The sequence below is a fragment of the Stegodyphus dumicola genome, chromosome 4 (genome assembly GCF_044657685.1).
Source record: "Stegodyphus dumicola isolate Sdum_Otavi_A_Nest chromosome 4, ASM4465768v1".
NCBI lineage: Eukaryota > Metazoa > Arthropoda > Arachnida > Araneae > Eresidae > Stegodyphus > Stegodyphus dumicola.
The window spans coordinates 248,894,193-248,909,860 of record NC_140771.1 but is presented as its reverse complement, the minus strand read 5'-3'; the positions used below and the strand labels follow the sequence as shown (position 1 = coordinate 248,909,860).

The window sequence follows — 15,668 nt, the reverse complement described above, 5'->3', positions numbered from 1 at the left end:
TACTCATAGCCCAATGTTTCAAACTGTGTTTGAAAAATTAAACTATTGTTTATTTCTAAGCGTATTCCATTTAATAGGCCAAAGAAGTACAGTTTTGCCATGACTAATCTATAGAATAATAAATATTTTGTGACATGGTGCATTTAAAAAGAAAAAAATAGGCAAAATTTAGAATTACCTGAAGCCAAGTCTCAATGGAAACAGTCTTCAGTCCTTCAGTGACTGCTTTGTTTACTTCAGGTGTATGGCCATAATCAAACCACAAAGTCAAAACTCTTTAAAAAAGAACAAAAATATACAGTTGGGTTACATTTATATTTTACAAATTTCAGTACCTATGTTAGTAATAAAATATTCAGTGATCCAGGCACTGTCTGGAAAATGTATTTTCAAGGAAGGGTCTGAAATATTACAATTAACTGCTTAAGAAACTCTAACTCTGCTCATTTTAGCGTTGCACACACATATGAAAAAATATACAAAAGATAGTCAATAACTTCTTTTTTTTTTATATACTAGACTTTCTACTGTAAATACAAATCCTCATGGGAATAAATATTAATTATGTTAATAATAAATTCAACTTAAAGTATATAATTCACCATAAAAATCCAATTTGATCAAGGTATTTTTAGACCAGTTTTTTAATAATAATAACTGAGCTCATTGAGCCAAGCAACACAGTGAATATACAGTACGAGGTCCGTAATCCGGACTCGTCGGAATTCGGCGATTCCGGATTAGGGGTTTTTCCGAATTATAGATCATCAATTTAAATCTGGTAAGATGGCATGCAGAAATTATAAAATTAAAATTATGAAACTGTAATTTATGAAATAAAGAGCAATTATGTTCAAAGGGTATCAAAATTTACAAAAAAAAAAAAAAAAAAAAAAAAAAAAAGAAAAGAAAAAAGAAGAAAAAGAAAAAGCTTAATATTTATTTGTTTACTTTATTAAACATTTCTTTCAATGTAAGTTATTTAAGTTGCTTCGTTTTTTGTGTTAATACTTTCTCTTTAATTCTATAAACAGACACAATTTCTTGTTCAGTTACAAAGTTCCGCTGTTCAAGTAATTGCTGTGTCGAGAATACTGACTAACTTGTCAATTGAAATTTTTTCGTTTTCTTCAATAACCTTTCTGTCTTTTTGACATAATCAAAAGTTCAAGCTTAATTTTTATAAAATTGCTCTAACAGTCTGCAAAAAATAATAAGGCGGATCCAATTAGAAGATTAAGGAACAGCGCAATCTGCAACATTAACTGAAATACCTTAGACTCAGTAAAGATAATTTTAGCCTAGCTTATACCATCCATTGTACATTAAACACGCACGCGTAAACACATTACACGCATGCGTAAAGCATAAAAAAAAGTTTGTGGCTTTGAGGTCCGGATTATAGATCATTCCGAAAAATGTACATCCGGATTACGGACTTCATACTGTAACGTTCGGATTACAGACTTTGTACTGTATATATTTATATACATTTGGTGCAACCAAAATGGGAGGTGCGCATCTACATGTTTTCACGATTACAATAATTTTGAAGTAAAAATGATTCAGTTTAAAGTGCATATAAGCATGACCCATCTCCCAAGCGCTTTCTTCAGTGATACATGGGTGGGACATCTAGCTGTGGGAGACTTTTGTAGAGAATGCATATATGGGACGCCCGTCCAAAAAAGGTAAAGGAAATTATTTCATATTTGTTTTCATTTTTTATGAACAGAAGTGCCAATAGCTTTATTACCTTTTTATGATTGCTATCACCTCAGCAATAAGACTTTTTTTTCATCATTTGAACTCCTGCAGCTGAAGAAGACGGTTCTATACGTAAAACTTCGAAACTAGTCCTGCAAATTTATGAATATTACAATGATTGTTACTTTAATGCCTCTAATAATCATTATTCAGCATGTTATTTTAACTCAGATCGGAAGTTTGTTTCTTTGAATATTAGAGGCTGATAAGAAAGCCCAAATTGAAAGTTTGCATAATGGTTCTTCATGCCAGCAAAAATAAATGATGATCTATAAATGTTGCAGTTATCCTTGAAGACCTTGATTAGCATGATGACTAATTGTCCCTATGTTCTAAAAGTGATTTCAGCTACTTGAGATCATTTATTGGCCATTTCTTATTCAATAATAGTAAGATACATTTGAAACAGCAAAATAATACTTAAGCTAGTTTTTTTTTTCCCAAAATAAAACATAGAATATCTAAAGCATTATAAATCTATACATCATTTAAAATTCACTAAAATATTTAAATCCATCTTCTTAGACACTGTCTTGCTTTTTGAGTATAATAATGAATTCATAAAAATAGTTCAGTAAATTAAGAAATTCAGCCATTAATGAAACCAATTTGTACTTCAAAACACAATGTAATTATATATATATATATATATATATATTTTTTACCTTAAAGTATCCTGCAAAGAGCTGCCGTGGGAAAGTGCAATAGACTGAAAAAATCCCCGCACAGCTGGAACTGCATACAAGCGCACATACTCTGATGACTACAAAAAAGACAACAATTTTGCATCAAAGAAAAAAAAAATTAACATAAATATTTTAACAAAAAATATCTAATTAATTACCTTATCAAATAAATAGACAGACAAGCATTTAATTATAACTTCTTGGTGGATTTTAGATAGGAAACTAAACATCATAATCATATTACACATGAAAAAAACTTGATACCACTCCACAGATTGAACTTAAACAAGCAATATATACAATATATGCAAGCAACTATATACAGACAATGTCCCACAAAATGTTATCATTACCATTTTCAAATGAAAGCAAAAGCAAATTTTGTTTTAACAATTTGTTATTCATTTTCTACTGAAGGCAAAAATCATATAGAATATCTTACTATAAACAGACAAAGGTTTTTCTTGTAGTAATTCCAAAAATAAAAAATGAGTTTATTTATTTATTTTTTTTATGCAAAGTAAATTTCAAGATTTTGTTATTTATATTCACATAAAATGTTATTTATAAGGGAAATAAAAACATACATTCAAAACATTACAGTCTACATCAGTTATCACACGAATTTTAAGAATATCTCTAATTTAATTCCAAAATATCCTCAAATATATATACATATATAAATGTATAATTTTAATTTTACAAACAAATTTTGTTTACCAAAGCCTAAAAATTAACATTATTTAGAGCTTACTTATTCAAAATTGTACATTCTGACAGACATCAGATAACATGAAAAAACATTAAATATAAAAAATATGTCTAATCATTCATAAATTGCTAATTATGAAATACTTGAAATTATCATAAAATCTATCAAATTTAATTTCATTTAGTAATAAAACATTTGGTTTAATTATTTTGGGTACTTTGTGGTTACCAGCTGCCCTGGTTTTATTATTTTAGTAGAAATGCAATATTTTTGGTATAATTTTGATTATTTGCAGAGCAACAGCAAACCCTTGCGTGTATGTACCATACATGTGTTTGAGTAACATAGATTCACAAGCTTTAAATCTAATCATCACTTCAGTGAACAGTTTTTTTTTTTTTTTTAATCCACCAACTGGATAAATGTCAAATGTAGAGACTTTTGTTTATTCTAAAAAAACTTATTGTTTTTTTAAATGCATTTTTTAAGAAAAACTTTATGAACAAAACATTGCACATGAGTAATAAAGACAACCACAGTTAAAAGTGCAATTGGTGACTTTTCATGGGGGTGTGGATAATCAAGAAATATGTTTTTCCCCTCAAAAACAGACAATATTTAAACATTTATTCATATTTATTTTTATAACTACTTAACTAACTAATTTAATTTTTGTTTCCTATGTAAGTAAGGATTTTGCTGAATGTTTAATTTATCTGTTCACTAAAAAAAGGGGGGGGGACACTCTGTGTCACTTTTTGGTAAATCTTTCATTTCAAAACTGTTGTAAATTTGGACTGCAAAATGCTCAGGTACATCTTTTTAGTGTTAAACAATTCAATGAGAAATATTAATTCCTTCATATTAAAGAGGAAAAAAAAGACACTGAAGAAGAGAAAAAGCATTATAAAATGAAACAGTTTTTAAACTAATTTAATATTATAAAAAATATAATTCCTGCATTTAAACTACTAATATTTGAAATAAGTGATAACGTAAATACAGAATAAATAGTTAATAGGTATATTTAATTAAGCAGACATCTTGCTCTAAAATTAAATGTTCAATTACACTCTTAAAAATTAACATTTGAAACAACACATCTCTAGAATCTTCTGAAAAATGATACAGACTAAAGTATTTCTTTTGTATTATATTTATAAAATGAGATTTAAAAGATTAAAAACAGATATTTCTGCACATAAGCAAAAATACAATATTAATACAACTGAAAAATAATATGCAGCCCCCATAAATTTTAAAAATATTTCTCACAGAAAAATTTTATTGATATGTAACACCAATCAAGTATTCTACTAGTATAGAATATAAAAATGTAGATTTTAGACCTTCAAAAAAAAAAAAGAAATAATTAAAAAAATATCACAAACTTTCTTTTTAATATGTATAACTAACTTACTGAAATAATTTTAATGGAACCAAGACTAAATGTATCCTTTTGCTTGGGGGTTGAGGATTCAGAACCTTCAGAGGAAACCTGATTTTCAAGCAAATGCTTTTGCTGTTCTTTATGTTTATAAAATAAAGCAGCTTCATAATTCATGTAAGCCCATGCATGAGCAACCTGTTTGTAAATAAACTATGTATAAAGATTTAGAAAATTCCATACATTTTACAACACAAAAAAAAACATAACTCCACTTAAGAATATACATATATATAACAGACACATTTTAGAATGTACAGCACCAATTATGGCCTTTTTCACATTAATCAGTTAAAGACTTAACATAATTTTGAATAATATTAATCAGATAAAGACTTAACATATAAGTAAACATAATTTTAAAAGAAATGCACATACATGACAAATAAATATATTAAAAAAATAAAAAGAATACAATTAAATCAATATTTAATTTCATTGTCCATGAGAATGAAATATTGATTTATTTTTGATTTTTTTTTAATTCAAAAACATTTTTATACAAATTGCAGAAATTATGGACCCAATTTCAATGGGTTTTTTTTTTTTTAATTTATCTTCCCTATAGGCACCTTCATACATATTTCACTTCAAAAGTTTTCCCTTTCTTATTTACATTGATGGCAAAGGTATTTAGAAACTACGAATTTGCTTTGAAACACAGGAATGCTTCTACTTAACTAACATTGCACTTATCAAATCAAATATGCATTTACAAAACAAGACTACTTTTCTTCTACTAAAAAGTAAAGCAGTAATTTCTTTATTCCACCCTTGACAGTTGCGATACCCAGGCAGTGCTGTCAGACTGTGCTGAAAATTTTTGATCTGATGCTGAAGATGATAATATAACTTGATGCTTTATTTTTATTTATTTATTTTATGAAGATGCAATCACAGTATTGCAATATCTGCCATTTTCCTATTTTTATTGAAAGGAACAAATAAGGTGAAGATTCAGACATCAACAATTTTTCACTTTCCATTTAAATTCAAAAGATGTTTACTAACTTTCTTAGAATTCCAACTATGCAAATGTAAGCATTCACTTTATTATTTTAGTTTTCTTTGGAAACTGAGAATGCTGTTAATTAGTAGTTAAGACTACATTCAACACATTAGATTAGTATTTGAATAAAAATTTGATAACATGCCACATTTACTACAGTTAATTACTTTATAAAATAATCTTAAAATTAAAAAATAATAATTAAAAGTAATCTATATTATTATTTATTATGTTTTCAAATGTATCTACTAGTAAAGAATAAAATAATAAGAGTAATATAAAATGCAAAAAGAATAGTTATGAATGATTATATTAGAAGTCTACTCTTATTTAAATAATAGTCTTAACTATGACAGGTTTTTATATAGGAGCTTCAAAATTATTTCAAAAGTAAACTTATAAGGTAGATTATTGATTTTGGTTAAAATTAAGTCCAGTAGTAATATTATTCATTACTCAAGTTTTCTTAGATAGCTAAACAATTTTGCTAAACATTAATAAAATAATTAAACAATCTTGAATTGTAAGTTCTGTTGAACATTAAAAAACAAAGCAAGACATCTTTCTTATGGTTATGAATGGAAATATTAATATCCCTAAGCTAAGAGTTTTTACAAAATTTAAAATTTACAAAATTCAATTTATATATATAATATTTCAAAGTAAAAAAAATGTATTAAAGAAAGAACACTTATTTTTCTAAGCATATATTTTTTTTACAATTTATTCAAAACAAACAATCATAGGTTTCCAACATTTTTCAACAAAGATTTAGATAGATAGGTTTTGCATGCTTTACAGTAATTGATTACCTTCTTATCAAAATAGATTTACCAACTCTAACCCCCCCCCTACATTTTCAATGCAATGGACATAATATTTAGATCCTGTATGCCTTGCACAAAAAACAAAAATGGGACTTATATATTAAATTTATTGCATTGTTCTAACATAAGTATTTTAACACAAAATCGGACTTTCTCCGAAATGACATGCAGTTCACCCCCCCCCAATATTTCAATTCTAAAACTCAAATTATGCCAAAATGTCATGTTTTGTAAAAATCGAACAAGTAGTTTTTAAAAAATTAGCTCTCAAAATTTTAGCTTTACCATGTTAATTGTATTTGGTATATATTTATTAACATCTCTTTTTTTATTTAACTTATCTGAATCTTCTTTTTACATTTCAAAATTTAGGTTCATTCCAAATAAAATTATTTTCTGATTTATTTTTTAAATTTGTATTTTTAAATAATTTTTATAAATTTTTCGAAACACATTTTGAATTATAATCTATAAAATTAAAGTAGATATATTTCATCATCTTAAAGTAGATATATTTCTAAGCATACCTGTAAAAAATTAGAGTTTTTTATTCAAAGTTTTAAACGATATACGTAAATTTATAAACTGGCACATTTTGAAATTTGGCATATTTATTGTAAGAGATAAATAAGTGAAATATACTTTACACACTTTGTTAAATTTATTTGAGAGAATGAACCATCTTTTTTTTCCCCCCCCCCTCTGCTCATTCACAAAGAATAAAGGGAAAGGAAAATATGTTGCTACAAATTATGAAGTTCACCAAGTAAATTATTCTTGGTGCAAATTGAAAAAAAACTGCAGCAAAATAAAATTTTTAATTTCTCAATAAATTTCTCAGCAAAAATGACAAAATTTAATATCTAAGCATAATTTGAGTCGTAGAATCAAAACATGGAAAAATATTGGTATATTATTTCAGAAAAAGTCTGATTTTGTGTCAAAATACCTATGTTAGAACAATGCTATATATCTTAAGTTGCGCTTTCGAGTTAAGCATGGAAAATGCAAGTTAAATTTTGACAATCAGTCCAGTAGAAAGGGAGATATAGAACTCCCCCCTTTTTAATGCAAGGTGTACACTACACGTAAGTCATCTATAAGTCAAATTTTATTCACTTCAATAATTTGTGAGGGGAAACAAAAACAACCTATAGATTAACATGAAATATTAGAGTAGCACCAAAATAAATGCAAAATTATAATAAAAACGGAAACATGAAAATTTTTTGGTTAGTCTATATTTTAGGGTACCCCTTGGATTATTTGTAAAAAAAGTGTTTAGTTACCTTATACCAGTTTTTATCTTTTTCCATAGCTTGTGAATAAAACTGTAAAATCTGAGGTATTGACATTTCATTGATACCATGCAGATTCTCTTGCCATTCTCCAAGTTTAAGATAAGATCTAAAGTCATATAAAAGATAAGTGAATATTCGTAAATACGTAAGGAAAAGACAAAATTAATACATTAAATATGGCATCAAATGTAATGCACTTATAAGTTAATACATTTTATTTAATGATAAATACTTTTATTTTATTTTTATCAACAAAAATGTAATGCATTCTTTTCAATATTAATAAAAATACATTAACATAACTTGAATAATTTTCCTTAACTTTCCTTTTCCCTTATGTAATTTTCTCGCCTAACTTATCCACACAACAGAAGTTACGAAACAACTTATTTCAAAAGTGAACAGCAAACAACACATTATTTTTCCTCAAAGTTTTTGACTTTTGCTTTAAGTTTCCCTCAATATCAGCATTCATTAATAAAACTACTCTAAGAAGCTTTTGCCTTTGGTTTACTTAAAATAAAATAAATAATAAAAAAAATTAACTGCATGGAATCTTTTATAGATAGAATAGAAAACATATATTATGTTTTTTATTCTGCAGTTTCCTTCAGAAAGCTCCCCAAAAGGCACTCAACATCCATCCTCAAAACAGACAGACTTTATATGCTTCCACTTACAGTCAGTTGATTATTATCTATATATACATAGTTCTTATGCCTAGTAACTTTTATGTGATTCTGAACACATACACCTTTTCATCTCATATGGGAAAAAAAAAAAAAAAAAAAAAAAAAAAAAAAAACTAAATGTAGATGGTCCCAGAGGCCCTGAACAACTTTATGCTATAGTTGTGGGCAACCTAAAAGAGGTAGTGCTTTATTACTCATGCATCAAATCTTTTTTCTTAACAATTTCTTATAGTTTAATATACACATAGTGTGAGGATTTGGGAATCTCTTGAAGAACTGTCAACCAGGGGTCATTTTTTCAGCAGGATGGCATGCCATCCCAGACAGCATTGTGTGTTCATAGTTTTCTCAACAGAACATTTCTTAATAATTAAATTAGAAGGCATGGACCCATTCCATAACCATTTGCTTCACATACTGGAAAATTCTGTATTTTAATGTATAGATAGCAGCTGATTACTATCTGCGCACAGTTTGTAGTACTTTTTATGTGATTTTGAAATAAATACAGCTTTTCTATTCATATGAAAAAAAAAAATTATAATTCTTAGATAAAATAGCTTGAAAGATTAACTGTAACCATTAGAATATGCTAATATTATGGGTTAACTCAGAATTAAATTCTGAAATAAGTTTAATAGAAGATAAAAAAATCCTCAATCACTTGGACGAGTATGTGCATATATCAGAAGAAATTTCAATACAAAATGTCAAAATTATAAAATGTGCACTTTTTGATGTTTTCATTTAAATGTATTTTTTATGTCCAAAAATTACCAAAAATTAAAAATAAATAAATAAATACAAATAAAAAATAAAGAAAAAAAAAATAAAAAAAGAGAAAAGAAAAAAGAAAGAAACCACTCATCCCTATTTATTAATCAGTTAAACTCATTTAAAGTATTACTTCAAAGTGAAATATTGTTTGCCAGTTTTCTGCTGCGGTAATTATAATTAAAATCATTCTACCAATCAATCAATTTTTTTAACATTAATTTCATTTTGGTATAAATTACTTGATTAATCTCGTCTTTCTTGTTAAAAAAATCAATCAAATAATTCCCCTTTTCCCATTTTTTACAATCATTCTATTTCTTTCATACAATACTCAAGAAAAATTTGTTCTTGTGGATATTCTTAAGCTAGTTATCCTTATTTCTTTCCTTTTCCTTTGCTCTGATCAGAATAGTATTTTATTATTTAGCTATAGGGCTAAAATTCAGCTTTTACTTTTAAATAATTGTATTTTTATTTACAACTCAATTCCTTCCCAATTTGCAACATTAATGTATAGTTCATTTTTAATTCATTATCCTTTTATCCTATTTTTATTGACATTTGATTATTTTTTAATGTTAAATCTACATTAAGAGAGGGAGTATATTTCTTGCTTATGCTCATTCAACTTTCATTTTCTTTCTTTACAATATCCTTACAGAGCATATTTTAATGCACTTGGTACAATTACATAATTTTTTTTTTTTTTTTAAATTTTGCTACATAATATTTTTCACTATAAATACGAGATGAGTCATACATACATATATCCATATCTATATATACATAATAACTTTAAAATTCAGCATAACATATTTACTTTGACAAAAGTTTAGTAATTTCAAGTGATGGGTTTCCATTGTTCATGTTCTTAAATTCTTGCGATGCAAGAGAAACATTGACAAAATGTTGTAGATGATGAAATGCACTTTGCTAAAAAATAACAAACATAAATTTACAAATAGTGACTATTTCCCATTTTTTAAAATTAACAAAACAAAATAACATCATTTAATAGACAAAACGAAATTACTTATAACAACAGATTGTAACAATTTAACAAGTTACATCTTACAGTGAGCATATGCAACATATAAGGAAAATTTCTAAATTTAACTAGAAATAGAATGATCATTTCTTAGAAAATATATGAATAAATTTTTCTGATGGCACAGAAAACTTTTTCATCTAACTTCACTTTCAACGTAAGTAGCAGTACTTATGTTTTTCTCACCATTATTTTGAAGTTGTATCTCTAAGAAGAGAGAAAAGGGGTTAGCTTTAAAAGTAAAAATTATGTATCAGAATAAAAAAATTATGATATAAATCTGCAATGAATAGTACATATAAATGCATGCCTGTTGTCATGATGATTAACAATCCTGATAGGGGAAAAATAACTGAAGTATATCTTTCAGATATATATATGATGATTAAAAGGTTCAGTCTGTTGGCAAATTCTTACTACAGACTGCTAATTAACATATGACGATGTTCTTGACCATACTTTTCACTCCAAAATAGAAAACATATACATAACTGCTATGCAAAGCTTAATAGATATCACAAATGATGACCCAGAATCTCTTAGTAAGATAACAATTGACGATAACCAGAGAACCATGGTGTTTCAAGATGATTCATTCATGAAATGACAAACAAGCAAATGATCAAATTTGGAAACCCAAAATCAAAGAAGGTGAGGTCTGTAAAACTAAAAATCAGTATGATATTTAATACATTCTTTGAAGCTTGAGGGATTATATATTGTGTATTTAAACTGATGTAAAAATTGATAAACAGTCAGTAGCTTGTTCCACAAAAAGTGATACACTGAATTCAAAAATAAATCTCATCAGTTATGTTTGATGTCCATCAAACAAAAATATGGTTCCTTTTCATACCAGCTCTTTACCACACAACTCAATTACTTTTACCCAATTTTGGGGCTGAATATCATGGGATAACAAACATGTATTTCTTCCACTTGCAGGATTTATCTATAGCATATTTTGTTCTACTGTCAAAAGAAGAGAAAAATGAATGAGTGTATTTCAGATAAAAGATAATTGTATCCTTGTTTGGTATAAATTTACTCTATTAATTCTTAAGAACAATTACTACTGTTGTTGTTTTAGTTGAAATTTAATCTTGTATTGCATAAATTCGCAAACATGGCTGAAGATTTATTTAATCAAGTCTCCCCGCCCAATGAGAGGTTGGTTGAATCATTTTTTATTATTCTAATAATTTTTTTAACTTTATTCTTTAAAATTTTCACAAAATTTTTTGTATTTTATAAAACAAAATTGTTTGGTTTTATTACTTAATGATAAGAATTTATTACCACTTTTTTAAAATTCATTTTAAATTTGTATTTTTATTATTGTTTCATGAGGTTCTCAATATATTATCTCCAAGAAACTTTCAAAGTTTTCTCACCAATTTAAAGCTAAACTATCTTAAATAGAGAACAACCCTTTTTACAACAACCCTCTTACATTCCACCACTGAATAGAACGGCATTTCTAGCCATTTCATTTAATTTTTTTGCAGGCAAGTAAGTTAATTTTAACTTCCTTCCTGAGTTTGATCTTTAAATTTCTAATTAACTACTTTTAAACATGAATTTAAAGGATTATGTCAGTTTTGATCTTCTTTTGATTTTGAATTACTTTTTAATGTTAAAAAATGTATAACTTTTGTTCTTACTTTTGAATTTGAGTTTGAAAATGAGAGTGTCAGGATATACCTCTTCTAAAGTAAGGCTCTCGTTTAGCTGTCTTCTTCATGAACAACTTAAATTTAAAAGATTATTTACTAATTTAATTTGTTTATGAAGGTTCTTTTGGCTTAACTAATGTCTTTCTATTGATTGAGTATTATTTGTGACATATGATTCGGCTCCTGCAGAAATATAATTTGACCTTTATTTAGAAGAAAGCCAAAACACTCTCACTTAATTTAGTTGTTGTTAATTGATAGTAGATTGCTTTGTTCCCCTTCACAAGTCAATTCATCTGCGATCAATGACAATAGCTACTTTTTCAGTTCTTAAAATTTTTACTTTTGATTTTGGTATTTTTGTAATTAAGGATTCTTCTTTACAGATTTTTATTTTTTAAAGCAGTAGAGGTCTAGAAAAAAAACTAATTTAAAATACTAATTAAAATACTGACTACATTTTGTTTTTAATAATTCATGGTTGTAATTGAGTTTATGTTCCTTGGAGATGGTATATAAAATGTTTTTTAATTATAAATTATATATAAATATATGTGTCTTAGCATACATACAGACATGCACAAATATACATACATAATGAAAATAGCACCACAAATAATATGAAAACATATACAGCAATATAACAATAATTAAAGTATACATACATTTATAGATAAATAGATATGAAATGCAAGAGTAAATTGAGGATAGGCATCGAAAAAAACTAGAGTTAGATTTGAAAATATTTGCAAACATATTTGCATAAAAATAATTTTAAAAACATTGTTGAGTAGTATCTTAATTCTCAAATCTTTACAGTAAAAAAAAAGAGGAAATGAAACATGGAAGAAACTTTTTAGATGCAGTAACAAAGCAGTTCTTGTAAAAAAAAAAAAAAAAAAAAAAACACCTATAGTTTATTAAAAAACTTTAAGATAAATTGAAGTTAAAATGCCATGTAAATCAATAAAAGAAACAATGGGCATATTGCACATATTTGCAAGCATACGCCTTAACTGAACTATAACAACAATTTAATCTATTTTACCCATTCTACATCTATCACTTATTCCAAAATTTAGCTGCAGTTTATTATTATTATTATTATTATTATTAGAGCATAATTTGTTGTTTTTGATTTAAAAAATTTTTCTTTTAATATTTTTCAAGTTGTGGATGTATGTGCTCTTCTGTTAAAAAAATTCACCGAAAAACTTACAATACCTGAATTTGATTTTTAGAAGGCATTACCATACCTCTCTTTAAAGGCAGTGTTAAAGATATCTCATGAAGGAAATTTAATAATTTTATGATTTAAGTTATAGAACAGAGTTGATACTACTACTTAGAACAATGCTGCATTTAGTGCAAAGGGTTCTGAACAATGAAGTTTGGATTTTTTTCATGCAGAAACAAATCTCTGTCATGCAACAGCGATCTCATTTGCAGATTTCTCATCCTCTGACCCTACTATTCTGTCTTATTAACACTCTACAGAGCCAAATTTTTCAGATAATTCAAATTATCCAAAATGATAAGACTGGCAAATGATAAGCTGATGACAAATACCTGGTGGGGATAGTTGTGCTCCCTTGAAGTTGGAAAGGATTGGATTTCCAGAACCAACCATTTTATGGGAGTAGACCCGGGGTTTGATCTGAACCTTCTGAGAGTGGGTATAGTTATGGGACACATCTCTCCTGTCCATAGCCTCTTCTGTCCTAATTCAACCTAGGCCTCCTCATGGTCCTGCTGGTAAGCAGGTTCGCCTGGGCAATATCTAGACTGCCTCAATTTCTGGGGCAAATAGACTGGCTTCACAGGACTAGAGCCATCGTTTATTCGGAGGTAGGTTTAGGCTTGGCAAGGACCATACTGGTATTGTCTTGTCCACCCCTTGTTTGTGAACATTACATGGTTTGATATCGAAGGTTATCCTCGGGGGTTTGACTCCCCTTGGTCAACACTGGGGGGGGCAATCGATGTCAAACTTTGACACTGTACTTTTTCGGTGGACGCGTAGCCTTGCATCACTGACTTGTGATTCCAAACCCAGACTCTGTGAAACAAAAATTGTTCCCCTGGGTTGACTGGGGGGGGGGGCTTATGCCACCTTGAACCGGCTCTAGGGGCTGGGCTGATTAACCATGTAATTCTGCCTCGAGCAATGCCAGGTCTGCATGCCCTTTTTATTGAAGAATTTATTTTTATTAGCATTACAAATTCAAATAGGAATAACATTCTTTTCTTTAAAATATATATATATATATAATTAAAAGAGAAATTCTAGTACGAATGCTAAAAAGCCGCTGAAATACTGTGGTTCCTTGAAAACTTTAACATAAGCAAAATAAGTAGCAATGAAATGTGTTATAAGAGAAAAATATAACATTACATTATTTACAAGTAAAAATCAATATTAATAGTAAGCAATAAGCTAATTGAATTAAAGTATATTTAAAACATAGTACAAGTATTAACTAATTATTCAAGCTAAAAATAAAAATTAAGAAGCAGTAAATGGCAGATTAGCCTAATTCGAACAATTAAGGCATATATATATATATATAAATTATAAATCATATTTCCAAAATTCCCTAAAAATAACTTATTATGCATTTGCTCTCTTCTACCACATATCATATTTAAAGATTTCTTAATTGCATCTGTAGTTACAATCAATATAGCTTAATAAAAATTTATCTTTTTTTCATTTATTTCATACTGTTTTCTTTAAAATATACGAAAATAACTGATTTATTATAGAAAATAAAGAATACAAAATAACAAAATGGGAGAGCATTAATTTGTATATATTGCCAGCATTAAACTCTGTAACAAGAATGACGTTTTTTCAGATCGACTCATTTAATGAGTCAAATGACTTATTAAATGTCCCATTTCATCTAAAACTGAAAACTGTACAGAATCTATACTCTAAATTATTTGTAAATTACAGAATATATACTCTAAATTAGAATATATACTCTAAATTATTTATAAATTACAGTTATATCAATCATTAAATTCAGGAGTTAAATAATATTTTACTAGTACCTAACATTTAACATTAATTACACAAAAGGACAAACAGAACATGAAATTTCATAAAAGAATTAAAGTTTAGGGAATGTGTTCAAAGAGTATAACAGTTCAGGTCTGCAGCTTGTGTAGAACTAATTATTTTCCCCATATCATTGGTAGAGGGTGCTGCTGACGATATTCATTCGTTACAAGGTAGAAAAACAGATTACAACTAACACATACCTTTTGATTACTCTTCCACATATGCTTAATATAAGCAAATGTAACTTGTGGATATGTGCAAGGCAAAGGCAAGTCAGGTCTTGTTGAAGGGTCTACTCCAAGCAGCATGACTAGTGTTCGATTTGAAAGAGCCTAAAAGGAAATATACATGAAGGTAATATATAAATTATTAATTCTTCTAGATTTTATAGAAAAATTATTAAATTATTCTTTGTTCACTGCTTGTTATTGTGTACAGTTAATATCCATACCAGGTTACAAAAATAAAAATAATGTTCATTTAAATAATCATTTTTCGTGAAAAGATGGTCATAAATAAAGTTAGAGACAGCACAAGATACATTATTTTCATGTTAAATTCTTTTTGATATTTTACTTTTATGCTAATTTTTAAATAATACAGAAAAAGATTGCAAATCTGCCAAAACCTGAAACCCATATATCTTTTCAGATGTCAAT

At 27.3% G+C, this 15,668-nt stretch overlaps 1 protein-coding gene across 1 annotated transcript in view; it reads right to left on the bottom strand.

Moving 5' to 3' along the window:
• mTor (serine/threonine-protein kinase Tor) overlaps positions 1-15,668 on the bottom strand; it is a 157,276-nt gene that overhangs the window by 40,415 nt on the left and 101,193 nt on the right. Inside the window, exons 38-43 of the mRNA XM_085816207.1 lie at positions 15,210-15,341; positions 10,039-10,151; positions 7,738-7,855; positions 4,586-4,750; positions 2,433-2,530; positions 179-275 (exon numbers count right to left, since the gene is read on the bottom strand). Coding sequence (XP_085672333.1) covers positions 179-275; positions 2,433-2,530; positions 4,586-4,750; positions 7,738-7,855; positions 10,039-10,151; positions 15,210-15,341 — 723 coding nt within the window. The remainder of the gene's footprint in view (positions 1-178; positions 276-2,432; positions 2,531-4,585; positions 4,751-7,737; positions 7,856-10,038; positions 10,152-15,209; positions 15,342-15,668) is intronic.